At 37.6% G+C, this 14,352-nt stretch overlaps 3 protein-coding genes across 3 annotated transcripts; 2 read left to right on the top strand and 1 right to left on the bottom strand.

The window, feature by feature from the left end:
- Positions 1 to 1,399: 1,399 nt before the first annotated feature.
- Positions 1,400 to 3,217, top strand: LOC131313781 (AT-hook motif nuclear-localized protein 9-like). The gene is made up of 3 exons (XM_058342291.1): positions 1,400 to 1,882; positions 2,902 to 2,966; positions 3,067 to 3,217. The coding sequence occupies exons 1-3, from the start codon at positions 1,525 to 1,527 to the stop codon at positions 3,205 to 3,207; spliced, it is 564 nt and encodes a 187-aa protein (XP_058198274.1). The 5' UTR covers positions 1,400 to 1,524; the 3' UTR covers positions 3,208 to 3,217.
- A 278-nt stretch (positions 3,218 to 3,495) lies between these two features.
- Positions 3,496 to 4,507, top strand: LOC131313884 (AT-hook motif nuclear-localized protein 1-like). The gene is made up of 3 exons (XM_058342380.1): positions 3,496 to 3,522; positions 3,573 to 3,734; positions 3,901 to 4,507. Exons 1-3 carry the CDS (start codon positions 3,496 to 3,498, stop codon positions 4,381 to 4,383), a joined length of 672 nt encoding a protein of 223 aa, XP_058198363.1. The 3' UTR covers positions 4,384 to 4,507.
- A 146-nt stretch (positions 4,508 to 4,653) lies between these two features.
- On the bottom strand, positions 4,654 to 13,498 carry LOC131314180 (GABA transporter 1). The gene is made up of 7 exons (XM_058342672.1): positions 13,295 to 13,498; positions 11,821 to 12,051; positions 7,913 to 8,010; positions 6,459 to 6,645; positions 6,233 to 6,363; positions 5,719 to 5,955; positions 4,654 to 5,157 (listed from the first exon to the last, which is right to left on the bottom strand). Exons 1-7 carry the CDS (start codon positions 13,407 to 13,409, stop codon positions 4,777 to 4,779), a joined length of 1,380 nt encoding a protein of 459 aa, XP_058198655.1. The 5' UTR covers positions 13,410 to 13,498; the 3' UTR covers positions 4,654 to 4,776.
- Between the last annotated feature and the right edge of the window lie 854 nt (positions 13,499 to 14,352).

Genomic DNA, 14,352 nt, shown 5'->3' with positions numbered 1-14,352 from the left:
CAATTGAAGGAAACAAATGTTTACACCGGCGGTGTAAAGAATTTATTCTCTACTTCTAAAGCCACCTAGAAGTGGTGTGACTGCAACTTTGCTCCTGACATAGGTACGGTAGCGTACCTTACAGATAATGGTATAGTGCGGCGACGCATTATTCTCTGAGGTGATTGAGTACCTTTCCTACATTTCCATTTCTGCAAAAAAAAAAAAAAAGAAAAGAAAATTTTCGTCCTTGAATTTCTATGGAAAATACTTTGGATGACGTAGATGTTCAAACATAGATATGTTTGTAAGCCATAACCATTCGATGCGTGGGATGAGTTCGTGTCCCATCCCACGCACATTGTGTGAGATCGACATGAATAAATCTGTGTCCAAAATATTACAATACAATCAATCATAAATACCAAAAGAAATTGGATTCATTATAGCGAAACAACGAAAGAAATCTTATAAATGCAATGTAAATATCACGGAAAAATAAAACTCTACAAGAAGAAAAAAAAATATTAGCATAATTAATACGATCGTCATTATTACTTCAATAGACAACTCATACACAAGGGCACAACAATAGCAAGAATAGATTTTGAATTTCAAAATCAACGAATCAAATCCATAATTATTGATAAATATTCATAATCCCAAGTCGACAAATATGGAAACAAACACAAGAAAATGGATTTATGCAAGAATCGTGCTACTGTTTAATTAAGGTTCAGTAAAATAGAGTCCCAAATAAGGCTTTTTGTCAACAAGTAGTACCAAATAAGTTAATACTTGAATAAATTAACATTCCAATTTTCAACCCATTTCACATCTTTTCACACATTTTCTCACTATACAGATTTCCTTCTAATGATTCTCTTTTATCAAAAGAAAATTCGAATTAGTCACGTGCTAAAAAATTCTCAAGAAAAGATGTAGTGGGATTCCAAAGAACGGCTCCTCTATAAATATGAACACGAAATCAGCCATTCTCTTCTCGCCATTATTCTGGAGAGAGAGAGAGAGAGAGAGAGAGAGAGAGAGAGAGAGAGAGAGAGAGAGAGAGAGAGAGAGAGAGAGAGAGAGAGCTCTCAAACACGGCTATTCTTGTGGCGCTTTTGCAGAGACTTGTATGATCGATCAATCATATACGTATATACAATTTCAAAGGTGTGTGCGTGCGCTGTAATTTAGAATCACTGCATTGAGCCCTGTTTCGCCCAGCAGTCATGCAAATATATATATGGAATCCCTCGATTGGCTAAAATGCAGGCCTCCCATTTTTGGGTCATATTTTGATAATCCAAACCATTTAACTTGTTTAAAATAAACAACATGTTGTCAATGGTATCCGTGAGAAATTTCACATTTAAGATCCTTATTTGAAAGGCCTTATAGAAGCTCACTATGTGTGTGTTACATACATATGTTTTAGTTTTTTGTATATACATTGACATTGTAGTTGTTGATTTATAAATTGTTAATTTCTTTTTTTGACAGAAACCGAATGATCTTCTAATAACTTTGAACTTTTTTCCAATGGAAGACAACAACATTAGCGCGCCTCTGCCTCAGGCTGAGGCAGAGACTCAATCTCCACCCGTTCCGGCGGAGACAACCGCCGTGAAGGTGGAGGTCACGGTCGCCGGCACCGTGGAAAACCTCCATGCAAACGGCAGCAGGGATGGAGGAGGTGAAGCGGCGGAGGATGGAGGTGATGGAGAATCAGGAGGTGTGGTGGGGCCAGAAGTAACTATTCGGAGAAAGAGGGGTAGACCCAGAAAGCATCATCAATTGGGGTCGCCGGACTCTTCGGCTTCACCGGTGAGTCTTGGTCCTAAACGGGGAAGAGGCCGCCCCCCTGGCAGCGGCAAATTGCAAATGTTGGCTTCCTTGGGTTAGTACTTCCAGATTATTTAAGTTAAGTTCACAAGAATGCAGCCAAAAGCCCCATTCCGCTAAATTTTTTATTTTTTAAATATTTATTTATCGTTTTACGAGACAACTCATTCTCTCCAATACATCACATTTAATTCAAAAAATAAGTACATTTGCCCTTAGCAGAGCGAGGGCCTTATTAGAAAAAATGGTTGAGTTGCAAAAGTTATTTCCGAAAGTGTATGAACATTGTTAGGCCATTAGGAGGGAATTTAAAACATTCGGTTCAAATAGTTTCATTCATCTCTTGTTCTTGTCCTTGACCTTTCATATATTGCTTCTCACATTACTGAAAAGAAGTTGTCAAATTTTTTACTGGTAAATAAGTTGTCAATATGACAATATTGTATAGCTCGATAAACATTGTTAGGCTTGTGTCCCGACAACTTCAGTTTTTTTGGACAATCTGCAATTTAATATTGTTATCTTCAGTTTTCTCGATCAGAAATCTTGAGTTTGATCTCAATATTGTTAGGCTCGTGTCCCCATTTGGCCATATTGCCAGGAAAAGTACTTGCAACTCTAAACCCATCTTATCTTCTTAGATTTAAGGTCACAAACTGATATCCAGTTGAACAATCGATCTGTTAGTTGTTTTAGGACCTGAGTTGATCTCAATATATGGTTTCTGGTAAGTGACCAAAGCTAGTTGGCCAAGACTTTTCATCAGCTAAGTCCACGGCAATGCGTGATTTCAATAAATCTGACTACATACTACGATCCAATCGTCTGTGGCCTTTACCAATAAAATCACCGTTCGTGGTCTGCTGCAATGATATCATAGTGTATATATCGTATGCTAGTCCTTGTGAATGATTCTTGTTATGCCCCTTATCCTGTTTCCGAAGCAATGCAATATCATGAAAGTTGCAACTGAAAGAGAACTGGTTGTTTCATTTGATGATTCTTTCCAAGAAATACCTTGGCTATGAACACACATAAGCTTTACTATCTTCTAACCCCAATTTTTGGGTGAAGGTGAGCTTGGTGACACAGCTGGAGGAAACTTCACTCCTTATGCACTGGCGATACAAACAGGAGTGGTAGGATCAGATATGGAAAAGAGAAGTGCACGTTTTCTTGTATTTAATCTCTGTCCTCCATTCCTTGTCAAGTTGATGCGATTTTTATGTGATTTTGCAGGACATTGCTGGTGTTCTATCATCATTTGCTCAGAAGGGTGCTCGATCCTTTTGCATTCTCTCTGCAGTTGGCTGTGTTTCTATCGTGGATATTTGTCCAACTGGTTATTTTGGCTGCGGTATTTTAAGATTCAAGGCATGATTTATACCCTCTTCATGTTGTTTGCTGAATTCTCTTAATTTTTCAGTCGATTCTGAACTTCCTTTTTTGTGCTGTGATATTTTGTTAAAGGTCTTTTGTTTTTCTAGTTTTTTATTTAGACTCCCCCTTCCCAATTGAACTTTAAGAAATAGAAGAAAGTTGCAAAATTTCATGAACAAGTTGCCAAAATTGGTGCACTCTCATCATCTAGTTTTCATTATTCTTTGCCGCCAAGTATTTGAACTATTTTCTGTCCTGCAAAGAGAAACACAGACATTATTTTTACTCATGCAGTATGTATCAATCAATGGAAGGGTTTTCTTGCCTTTTTCTTTCTTCCAATTTGCCTTTCCTTCTCCATTCAGGGTCGCTTCGAGCTATTAACTCTATCAGGCTCATACACTTGTACAGCAACCGGAAATGTACAACGCGAAATAGGCAGGCTAAGTGTTTCACTGGCCAATCCTGATGGGAGTGTTTTTGGTGGTACCGTTGTAGGATCTTTAGTTGCAGCTATGCCAATTCAAGTAAGCCTTATGTCTGCATTTTTTTTTTTTTTTCGCTGTATGCGAGAAAATGTTATTTCCCTCTTTTCTTCATAATTTAACAAGCCTTGGAATTCTATGTGTTGCCCATACGGAAGACTTACATTATGTGCAAAAAACTTGTACTGGTTTTTCTTCGATTTACCAGCTCATCCTTGGGAGTTTCAAGCAGAACATTAAGTTGCAACTTCTCAGGAGGCACTCCACTGAACCTTCAACGGCTATGGGCTCGCCTAGTGTTTCGGATAGAGCAAAAATTCCCACACCAACTGCCAAGTTAGAGAACGTTGAGGAGAATTCTGTTTCGACACCAAATGGCGATGAAAACACCATCAGCGACCACAATCTTACTCGTGCCTTTCTTCAAAATTCTGATCAGAATGGCTCACAGCCGTCTGATCCTGTGTCTGATGAAAAAACGTCTATGGGCTCGTCTAGTGTTTTGGATAGAGTACAAATTCCAAAACCAACTGCCAAGTTAGAGAACGTTGAGGAGAATTCTGTTTCGACACCAAATGGCGATGAAAACACCATCAGCGACCACAATCTTACTCATGCCTTTCTTCAAAATTCCGATCAGAATGGCTCACAGCCGTCTGATCTCGTGTCTGATGAAAAGGCTCTTACATGAACTGATGTCCTTGAGATACAATGGTAGGGTATGTTCTCTCCCAATTGAAATTACAAAATCAGGAGCAACTTTTGTATTCTCGATGTCATTAGCGCAGTGCTTAAGACTTAGCGGAATTATTTTGCCAGTGCCTCTGTGTAAACTTGTAGCACTTCTTATCTCTGTTGATCTCATTTCCTAGATCAAAAATTTTCTTTTCCGAAAAACTCTTCTCGACTGGACGGTGAATTTCAAGATTTTATGTTTTTCATAGAGAAGAAATACAGGATGTTTCTGGCAAGTAGTAGAATGCTTGTATATGTATATACTTCTGTGTTTCACTTTTCAGTGTACTATTGAGAGTCCAAATGAATTTTACATCAAGAATATCACCTAATGCATAAGTATCAATGGTTATACATTAGCGAATAACCGAAAAGTTTTGGCATCGAGACTGATTTGCCTAACTGCTGCAACTGCCGCTATGACTCCCATTGCGGAGAAAACTGCAGCAATCGAGACGTTCAGCCAGAAAATAGGGCTTCTCTTGGATGGCTTAAACGTCAAGTTGTAGAAAACTACGGGCAGGACAAAATCGAGTGGCAGGAATCCAAAAGCGCCAATCACTGCATTAATGTCTCCGAAGAAGGGGAGCATTGCGGCGATGGTTGTGGCTATGATGACAGAGAGTGACCGCGAGATTAGCCTTGGGATGACATTGCGGGTGGAGAACTCGCTGCTCTGGGGGTCTGCAAAAGTCCGCTCGAGCACTTCATTTGTGGGCTGTAAGTACACCTGGAAGTGAAACTTATGTTAGCTGCTGAATTGGGAATATAGTGTTGTCGGGAAAAACCATCATTACGCCTTCAAATTTTCAAAAACAGCTTTCGTACCATTTTTCATATCGGCAAAAGAAAATGTGATTATCATAAATAAAAATTAAAATCGGTACAGTACGGAAAGAAGAGCATAGAGAGAGCTTCAAAGAGTACACCAGACTCTTTTAATGCTGCAATTCGCAGAATCTTAACCTATTATCCCTTAGCCAGTTTTTGTACTAAATTGAGAAGACAATGACTGCCTTTGTACTTGTTTTATTTATGCTTCTGAGAACATGAAAAACGATGAACCATTTGGAGACCAAAGCCTTCCCATCCAAGAACAAATGCATATGTTTGCATTTTTGGTAACTCTTCGGGTAAAAACAAAATGAGGTGTTCAAATTTTGATGAACAGTTTTGACTCAAGAATGCAGACGATATGAAAACCACTGAGTGTAGTCGAATTTTTAATTGTTTTTTGTTACGAAACAAGAAAATAAATCCGCCAAGAAGAGTTTGGAGATCAGATCTTTACCACACTAACAGCTGATAGTTGGAGAATAGTGAAGAGATTAGTAATCAAAATGAACCCTTTAGGGACCAAAGCATTCCCATCTTGATCCAAGAAATTGCTGAGGATTAGACCCTCAGATTGGTTGCCAAATGCCCAGTACCCAGAAATGGCTACACAAAAGAAAGTTACAATCAGCACTGCATAACATACACAAAGTCCTTTGAACATCTTCCCCTTCACTGGTGGTGCCAGAGTTGCCTGTAAAATCAATAAGAAAAAATCCTCAACCGCGTAAAAAAGCCATATCAACTGCATTGCACATTGATCTAAATACTTCAAAACTAATTTTTTTTTTTCCTCCTTGACAAATTCGGAAGGAGAATAGGAAAAGGGAAAGCTGCATTTTGCAATATTGAGACTGGAACCACAAAATAGGCCAACCCCTGGTCTCGAAATTAGTGGTTGAGACTTGAGAGAATGAGATAAACAAACAATAGGATTGTTGAAAGAAATGATTAATGGTGATTGTAGAAACCTGGATTTCTGGGATGATTCCATTCCCGAATGTTGTTGCGATTATGGCTATCGCATTGAAGATGCCAAAAACGCGAGTTTCAGTGTTCGCACTTAAGGAATAGTCCTTTTCTGGCCCCTTGGATGAACTTCCTAACAAAGATGAAAGAAACAGGAACACTATAAACCTAGACTAAATTAACTTGAGTGTTAAGTGTAAGCATTGGGAATATTATGTGTTTTTTTACCTATGTAAATGGAACCAGCAGTGGCACAAGCGCTGTAGGCAAGGCTTAGTACCAAGGAAACCAAGTTGATGTGCCTCAGCGAGTGGAAAGATGGTATTTGAGCTAAGATCAACATGAAGCTTCCAAATATTATTACAAATTCGTAAAGCTTCATAGATCCCCCTGGGTTTGATAGCAAGTAGATTGCCTGAAGATACAAGAAAATGAATATTCAAACTCTGGCCTTGTTCAAGAAAATCACTGTCCCTTTGGGTGTGGTAGCAGAGAAATTCTTGGTTGCAAATTGGGTACCATGTGATACCAGCGGCCTTTGAAAAATGCAACTGATGGTCCGAATTGAAAGTACCAAATTGATTTAAAAGAAAAAGAAAAAGAAAAGGAAAGTGTGTTTCAATCCGGATTGTCGGTTGAATTTTTGGATGGCCTGGATGTGCGCGTTGGGTACTACATCAGCCATACGCTATTTGCACCCAAGATTTTCTAATGGTCGCAAGTACATCTGATCCATAAATCCACGGCAGGAAGTGGCATCTTACCCGGATCAAGATCTTTCAAGATCGATCCCTCACGTGATCCACCACCATCCTATTTAATAATCTAGGCTGTTCATTTTGTAGGACTAGGTGTATTTTGTTAGTAATTTATTTTAATCAACGGGTATCTGTAATCTTAACGTGGGGAGATTAATGAGTATTTAATATCATGGAGCTCGTAATATAATTGAGATAAGGACGGGAGTGCAATTATAATTCTGTAGTGGGGTGAATTATAATTAGTGAAATAAGAAATAGAATCCTGGTGGGATTAAGTTTTCTTATTTACACTGGGAGCCCAGACTTATTACTCCTTAGGTCCCTATCGTAGCCCTATATATACACGTTATGCTCTCTAGGTCAGAAGGATGTTTTTCTATTATTCAGTAAATAGAGGCAGGCTTAGAGAGAGCAAACAGATCACGAAAGAGTCCACACTTGGTTCGTGTTTTAGACGTGCAGGGAATACGATAGAAGATCGTAAGGTACGGTCGAGCAGTATTCGTGGTTTATAGCAAGACGTGCTATAACAAGTTCAACCAGCGTTCGTGTCGTAGGGAGTTGAGGTAGAACCCTAATTCCGCTTTATAGGGTTTTACAATTTTTGTTGTCTAATCTGTACACGTCATTACTGGGTCTTGGGGATTCAGTTTCCCAACATATTTATCACCAATGCAACAGTCCAGGTTATTCGAATATCGATAAAAACTTGATCGAATCATATTTCACAAAGAGAGAAATTTTAACCAGCCGTTGCTCTTGTGAACCAAATACGATTCGTCCAGCTGGATACCGATATCCGACAAACGCATCCACTTTTATAAAATGTGGCTTGGATTCTCAATTACGACCTTGATAACTCATATTTTGCATCACATAAGATATTACGAGAGCACAGTAAGTAGAGAGAGAAAAAATGACCTTCATACACTGTCCACCCAGAAGCGTGGAACCAACAACTGCGCCATAGCATACCAGGAACTGAACCGGACCCACGTAATACCGGCCCCATCTCGGCCCTGCGTGCATGCCAGTTCCAGTTTCATTATCGATTGGCTAAAGTGTACGTTCAACTTTAAGCGCGCTCTTTGTAGCATTACTTTAAATCACAGACTCTATCCATCTGTGTTCAGAATTGACCGATACACAGATACACATACGTATTAGACGGTTCCAACTATTGGTATGTCCGGACGTATACTAGACTAGAGTTTTGTTTATAATCCTTTAAAGCTGAGAAACATATAAAAGAGACTCCAAGCAGAAACATTAATTCTACCGAGGGTTAGGGCGGAGCTGTACAGCCAGGGCCCTCGGTGCATGTCAGGCACTCCCGAATTTCGTATTTTTTTGACTTTAAGAGTTTTAAAAAAATAAATACTTATTTGTAAATTTTAAACTTAAAAATAATGTATTTCACTCCAAGCAGAAACATTAATTCTACTGAGGGTCAGGGCGGAGCTGTACAGCCAGGGCCCTCGGTGTATGCCAGGCACTCTTGAATTTCGTATTTTTTTGACTTTAAGAGTTCTTAAAAAATGAGTACTTATTTGTAAATTTTAAACTTAAAAATAATGTATTTCAATTTTTCGGTTTTTGCACCATTCAAAAGATCTCATCTAAATCTCTGTCAAATAAGATCTATATTACATAAAAAATTATTTCAGTAAGTCCATTATTTTTAAGCTTGAAAAGTACAAATAAGTACTTATTTTTTATGAACCCTTAGCGGAACACAACTCAAAGTAAAAAAAATTTCAAAGTAAAACTTGTCTCTCTGAATGATCACAAAAGAGAAATAAGAAATTGATCCCTGAAAACATAAATAAAGTTAACCATTTTGTCCTTAAACAAAAAAAGTCCCTTTTTTTTTTTTTTGTTGTTGCTAAAAAGTGGTTATTTTTCAAAATAATTGAGTAAAAGTAAATTTTTTTTTTACTTTCCGATTCCTCTCGTCGAGAGGAATCAATGACCCACAAAAGTTTGGCTCAAAATTAACAAATGCGAAAAAAATTTAAATAAAAATAAAATTCTCTCAAATTTAAGTTAAGTTTAAGTTAAGTTCATAGGAACGCAGCCTAAGTTCGGTCCCCAAGTCAAAATAAATAGACGTGTCATTGGGTTTTCTTTTTAACTTTTTGCAGACAAGAGCAATCATATAGGTATGCATGTGTTCTGGTTACTAGTAGAAGAAGAAAATATTATGCATCATTACTAAAATCTATTTCCGATTGGGTTGTTCTTTTAAATAAGCCATTTGGTTTATTTTTTTTGTTTTTATTCAAATTTTTTTCGCATTTGTTAGTTTTTCGTCAATTTTTAGGGATTATTGCTTCGTCATGATGAGAGGAATCCAAAAAGTAAAAATTTACGATCGAAACCTAATTTTTTTTGAATAAATATAAAAATAAGCCAATTTTTTCATCTTTATTCAAAAAAAATTGAATTTCAATCGTAATTTTTTAATTTTTAGATTCCTCTTGTCATGAATAAGAAATAATCCTCAAAAAATTGACGAAAAACTAACAAATGCAAAAAAAATTGAATAAGGACAAAAAAATAAGCCAAGTGGCTTATTTAGAAGAACAACTAGCTTATTTTTTGTCCTTATTCAAATTTTTTTCGTATTACTTGGCTTATTGTCATTTTTTTGGGAATTATTGTATCCTCACGACAAGAGGAATCTGAAAAGTAAAAAATTTTGACCGAAATCCAATTTTTTTTGAATAAAGACGAAAAAATTGACTTATTGATTTACTTTCGTCTTTATTCAAAAAAAATTGGATTTTGGTCAAATTTTTTTACTTTTTAGATTCCTCTTGTCGTGAGGATGTAATAATCCCCAAAAAAATGACAATAAGCCAAGTGATACGAAAAAAATTTGAATAAGAACAAAAAATAAGCCATTTTGGCTTATTTGTCCGAACACCCCTGGGCCTCCTGATTCGATTATGGATTTTGTAGTTTTCTCAAACGACACGTAGGAAAAGAACAGAAAAAAAGAAAAAAAGAAGGAAAAATCCTCTTGTTGGTTGGTTAGGCAAATAAACCAGAATCATTCAAAATGAACTACTCCTATTTGGGCCCGTATGAATTCGACGCATACATAGTTCCAATTGCCACCCCATTGAAGTTGATTTTTTTGTCTTGAATAGGAGAGAAAATTTTGGGTGCGGGTAGGGTACCGCATATGTGGTATGTATTTTGTCGGCAATTTGAACTGTTCAAACGTGTTTTGGATGATTCGGATTTAGAGAGAGAGAGAGAGAGTGATAGGGTGAAAGGAGAGAGAAAGAGAATAAATCTAAGCCGCTGGATCACTGCTTGGGTGGTCTAGATTGCCAAACGTGTATCGCCACGTGATACCTGCTCCGCACGAAAAACTCTCTTGACAAGAAGAAGATATTTTGAGAGCAAGTGGATTGACAAGATGTCGCTTAAGAGTTCTGTGCTAGTCTTTGTGAGAAGAGTTTTGAGAGTGTACGTGGCACCGAAGCTTTTAATTTTTTGTTGTGATATTATAGACATCCATCTAAACTTTATATATTTAGGTCCTTTTTGCCTAAATAAAAAGGTTGGATCAATTTTTTATTGTCTTCAATCAATTTTTTTTATTGTCTTTGTTAATTTTGTGTCAATTTTTTTGTGAATTATTACTTTGCCTTGACAAGAGAAACCTAAAAAGTAATAAAATATGAACCAAATTGAATTTGTTTTCAATAAAGACAATAATAATTCAAAAAGTTTGTCTGCTTTGGATTATTTTCCCCTTTAATGAACTATTTAAAATCTTAGTAATTTTTTACTTTTGTAGATTTCTTTTATAGAGACAAACCAATAATTCATAAAAAAATTGACAAAATTCAAATCTAATACAAACTGCTCTTTACCGCTACTTTTAAATATGGCAACCATGCCATATATTCAATGATTCAATCGACTATCACGTTTTTTTAAAAGCAGCTGGTTTGTTCATTAAGATTCAATGCAATTGAATAACAAAGATCGATCTTTTCCGTCCGTGCTTATCTTAATATTTGATGTTCTTTGCTCCCTTCTTATCGTATCACGAGCATTCAAGCTGCATGACTTAACAAAAGAAGGGGAGAAAATTCAACATGTAAATGCTATGAAACAGCTACACAAAAGTCATGCATTCACGGCTGAATTCTTGTGCAAAATTCCCTCAGGGTTGAATGTGGTGATGCTCTTGATTTTTTCTTCCTAAACAGAACCAAGATTCATTTTCTTGGTTAGGTGGAGCAAACTCATTTTCTTTGACAAGGCACCCATTTCGGGAATTTTAAAATAATTGACTACACGTGTGTCTATTCTGTAAAGGGAAAAAAAAGTAAAACTTCATTGCCCCACCCTCCAATAATTTTGGTGTGTCGAGATTCAAAAAAATAAAATAAAAATACCCGATAGGCCCCATTTCGCCAAGGGAAATAAGTATTTATTTGAAACTTATTTTGTATAATATATGTGATGTATATTATATTGTGAGAAAATAACCTATTTCATAAAGCGGAAAATAAATGCTTAAAAAAATAAGAATCTTAGCAGATCGAACAGATCGAACAGAGCCTACTAAATGATAAAAAGTCTTCTCAATCCCTCTTTGTATATACAATCATGCAGAAAGATCAAAGTTATTTCATTTGTCAACTATGGAATATTCTTATACTACCTTTAACTTATGAAGTATGTGATTTTCAAGCCTATGAAACTGACTTGAATTACTTGACGTTGATAAAAATAAAAAACAAAAAAAAAAACCTGACTTGAATACTACGGAGTATTAACTTTGAGGGGGTGTAGGTATGTACCTAAAATGTCATGAGCCATGTCGCGGAAGCGGAGGTGCCGATGACCCAACTCGGCGTGGTGTTCCAGAACCAATGAAATCAAGTTGTAAGAGTAGAAGGTGACCACTGCTCCGACCACCAGGCACATGATTCCGGAGGCCCAGCCAAGGGATGCAAATGCGTATGGGAGGCTCAACAGCGCTGGAGCTACAATTGATGTTGTCAAGTGGTACCCGCTATGTATCCATGACCCTGCAGTGCTCACATTCCTTCATTTAATTAGATAATTAGTTCGTGCATGTCAAGCGAATTTTGTATAAATCGGTTCGGACATCTGAGTTATACAAAAATTGTGATACAAAATTTTCCACTTTTGAGGTACTCGGATACATACAAAAGAAAGCAAAAAATAATGTCAGTTTGGGTATTGTCCCGGCCAGTATGATGATTTCATATGTGATCCAACAAGTCATTGATGATCACATGATGAGGCATTGAATTCATTGTCTTTCTATAGTGCGAGCACTAATAAAATCTTGCCAGCCAATTGTCCACACTGGATTCGGGACCTTGAGCAAAATCACTACAGGGTTGCAATAAGCAATATCAGCCGTCTAAAAAATTTTTTACCGGTTTGAATTAAGAAAACCTATTCCACGAAAGAAAATAACTATTCCCTAGAATAATTTGTTTTAAATCCAGATCGTTGATTGCTCAGATAGACGGCTGAGATGCTTGCTACAACCCCGGGTATGTACACACCCCACTTCCCAATAACGTGGCCAAACTTTTTACATAGGATCCTTGGTGCGCATGAGCCATAAAGCCAGGCAAAGCTAGAGCTTAATTAGGTACATTTTGCAACTTTATTTTTGGTTAAAAACCAAAAGAGAAGAATGAAAAACACTAGTTCGTTTTGGGATTTGGATTTGGAGGTAATGAGTGTAGAGAGAAATAGAGTAATTATTGAAAATAAGGGTAATGATTGGAGAGAGATATAGATAAAAACGAAAGTAATGATTGAAAAAAAAATATGATAATACTTAAAATCCAAAACCCTTAAACGAATGGGGTAGATTTTTTTTGTGTGGCCATTTTGATAGTTCGGTACAACTTATTCTAAAGACTGGAAAACCCCCCTCCCGCTATCGCATTAGATCGACAAATGCACGATATTATCTCGAGCTTCATGTGTTTCGTAATTCCGAATCATATAATCATCTGGGTGACAATTTAACGGGCAGAAAGACAAATTAAATATTTTGAGAGTAAGGGAATTCCTGGCCAGTTTATTGGGCCGGCTTAATAAATTGGTAGCATAGAAAAACCAGCTGGAAATTTGAGGACTTCTAGCTAGCTCTCTAGACTTTAATTGGAGGATGAATCGATATTCATCACCTTAATTGGCTATTTATGAGATGATGATGATGATGAAGAAGAAGAAGAACTAAAGAGAAGGTTCGCAAAGAAAAGGGATGAAAAGCAAACATCAAACCTTTGGATTTAAGCACAAAAAGAGCACCAGCATCAAGTTCCTTCTCTTGCGGAGGAACATGATTAAGATCCTCCTCTTCATGCACAGCTTTGGAGCTCGGGTAGAGGTTAGCCATCTCTCTCTCTCTCTCCCTCTCCCTCTCCCTCTCCCTCTCCCTCTCCCTCTCTCTCTCTCTCTCTCTCTCTCTCTCTCTCAATGAGTGAATAGACGAAAAAGGAAGCAAATAACTAATCATCGTATATACTACTCGTCTGAAAATAAGGTCAAACTAGCTATGCCCATCAATTTTGACTCCTCTCACTAAATTAAGGAGAAATTATTTCGTGCTCACTTTTGTGCGCGCGGTCGTCTCAGAAAGTGTAACAACCCTCCGAAATTCTTTAGAAAATCATGTTAGAGATTTTCAAAATAAAAGAGTCGTCGTTTTTGATTTTGTAAAATTTCTTGTTTCCTTAGAATGCTTGTTTTCTTCTTTGTGAGCTTTGTCCCACATTGGTAAGCTGAGAGATATTGGAGTGGTATATATTAGGAAACATTCCTAATATAAGTATCTAATGATCTAGTGTGGTGCAGCCCTTTGGTGCTTCGCACCATATCGGCAGAGCCGGTACACACGCGCATGCGCACGCGCGGCGTGAGCAGTGTGGCGTGGGCTGTGGTGCATTGTAGCGCTTTAGTGGCGCTGACGTGGATGCCGCGTGTCACATGCGTGGCAAGTGAGTCACACGGAGCGGTTTCGATCGGGTGCAACTCGAGCCTACGGGTGCGTTGGTTCGTAGAGTTGCGATCTTAGCCGTCGGCTGCGAATGGGCTCCATCCAACGGATTGGATCAAATCCGATTGGGTGTGAGTGAAACAGCACACCAGTTCGGTGTGACTGAGTGTGACTGATCGATCTAAACCGTAGGATCCGATCCAACGGTCAGATTAGATCGGGTGCATACCCATTCTCAATGGGTGCGTGGTGGCCTATAAATAGACCACTACTTAGCAAAATTCAGTGCTCATTACATACACACATAATCCGAATTTCTCCCACATCTCTCTCTATATTTTCT

The sequence above is a fragment of the Rhododendron vialii genome, chromosome 13a (assembly GCF_030253575.1).
Source record: "Rhododendron vialii isolate Sample 1 chromosome 13a, ASM3025357v1".
Taxonomy (NCBI): Eukaryota; Viridiplantae; Streptophyta; class Magnoliopsida; order Ericales; family Ericaceae; genus Rhododendron; species Rhododendron vialii.
Note: the sequence above shows the minus strand (reverse complement) of the source record. Positions and strands in the feature narration are given on the sequence as shown.

What these genes read in the sequence shown, in the direction of transcription:
- LOC131314180 (XM_058342672.1), bottom strand. Translation starts at nt 13,409, where the DNA reads ATGGCTAACCTCTACCCGAGCTCCAAAGCTGTGCATGAAGAGGAGGAT. An exon ending in CATGGCTCATGACATTTTAG is followed by an intron (nt 8,011 to 11,820) that starts GTACATACCTAC and finishes GCATGCACGCAG; the next exon opens with GGCCGAGATGGGGCCGGTAT. An exon ending in AACTATCAGCTGTTAGTGTG is followed by an intron (nt 5,158 to 5,718) that starts GTAAAGATCTGA and finishes TTTCACTTCCAG; the next exon opens with GTGTACTTACAGCCCACAAA.
- LOC131313781 (XM_058342291.1), top strand. Translation starts at nt 1,525, where the DNA reads ATGGAAGACAACAACATTAGCGCGCCTCTGCCTCAGGCTGAGGCAGAG. An exon ending in GCAAATGTTGGCTTCCTTGG is followed by an intron (nt 1,883 to 2,901) that starts GTTAGTACTTCC and finishes TTTTGGGTGAAG; the next exon opens with GTGAGCTTGGTGACACAGCT. An exon ending in TGGCGATACAAACAGGAGTG is followed by an intron (nt 2,967 to 3,066) that starts GTAGGATCAGAT and finishes GTGATTTTGCAG; the next exon opens with GACATTGCTGGTGTTCTATC.
- LOC131313884 (XM_058342380.1), top strand. Translation starts at nt 3,496, where the DNA reads ATGCAGTATGTATCAATCAATGGAAGG. An exon ending in ATGTATCAATCAATGGAAGG is followed by an intron (nt 3,523 to 3,572) that starts GTTTTCTTGCCT and finishes TTCTCCATTCAG; the next exon opens with GGTCGCTTCGAGCTATTAAC. An exon ending in TTGCAGCTATGCCAATTCAA is followed by an intron (nt 3,735 to 3,900) that starts GTAAGCCTTATG and finishes TCGATTTACCAG; the next exon opens with CTCATCCTTGGGAGTTTCAA.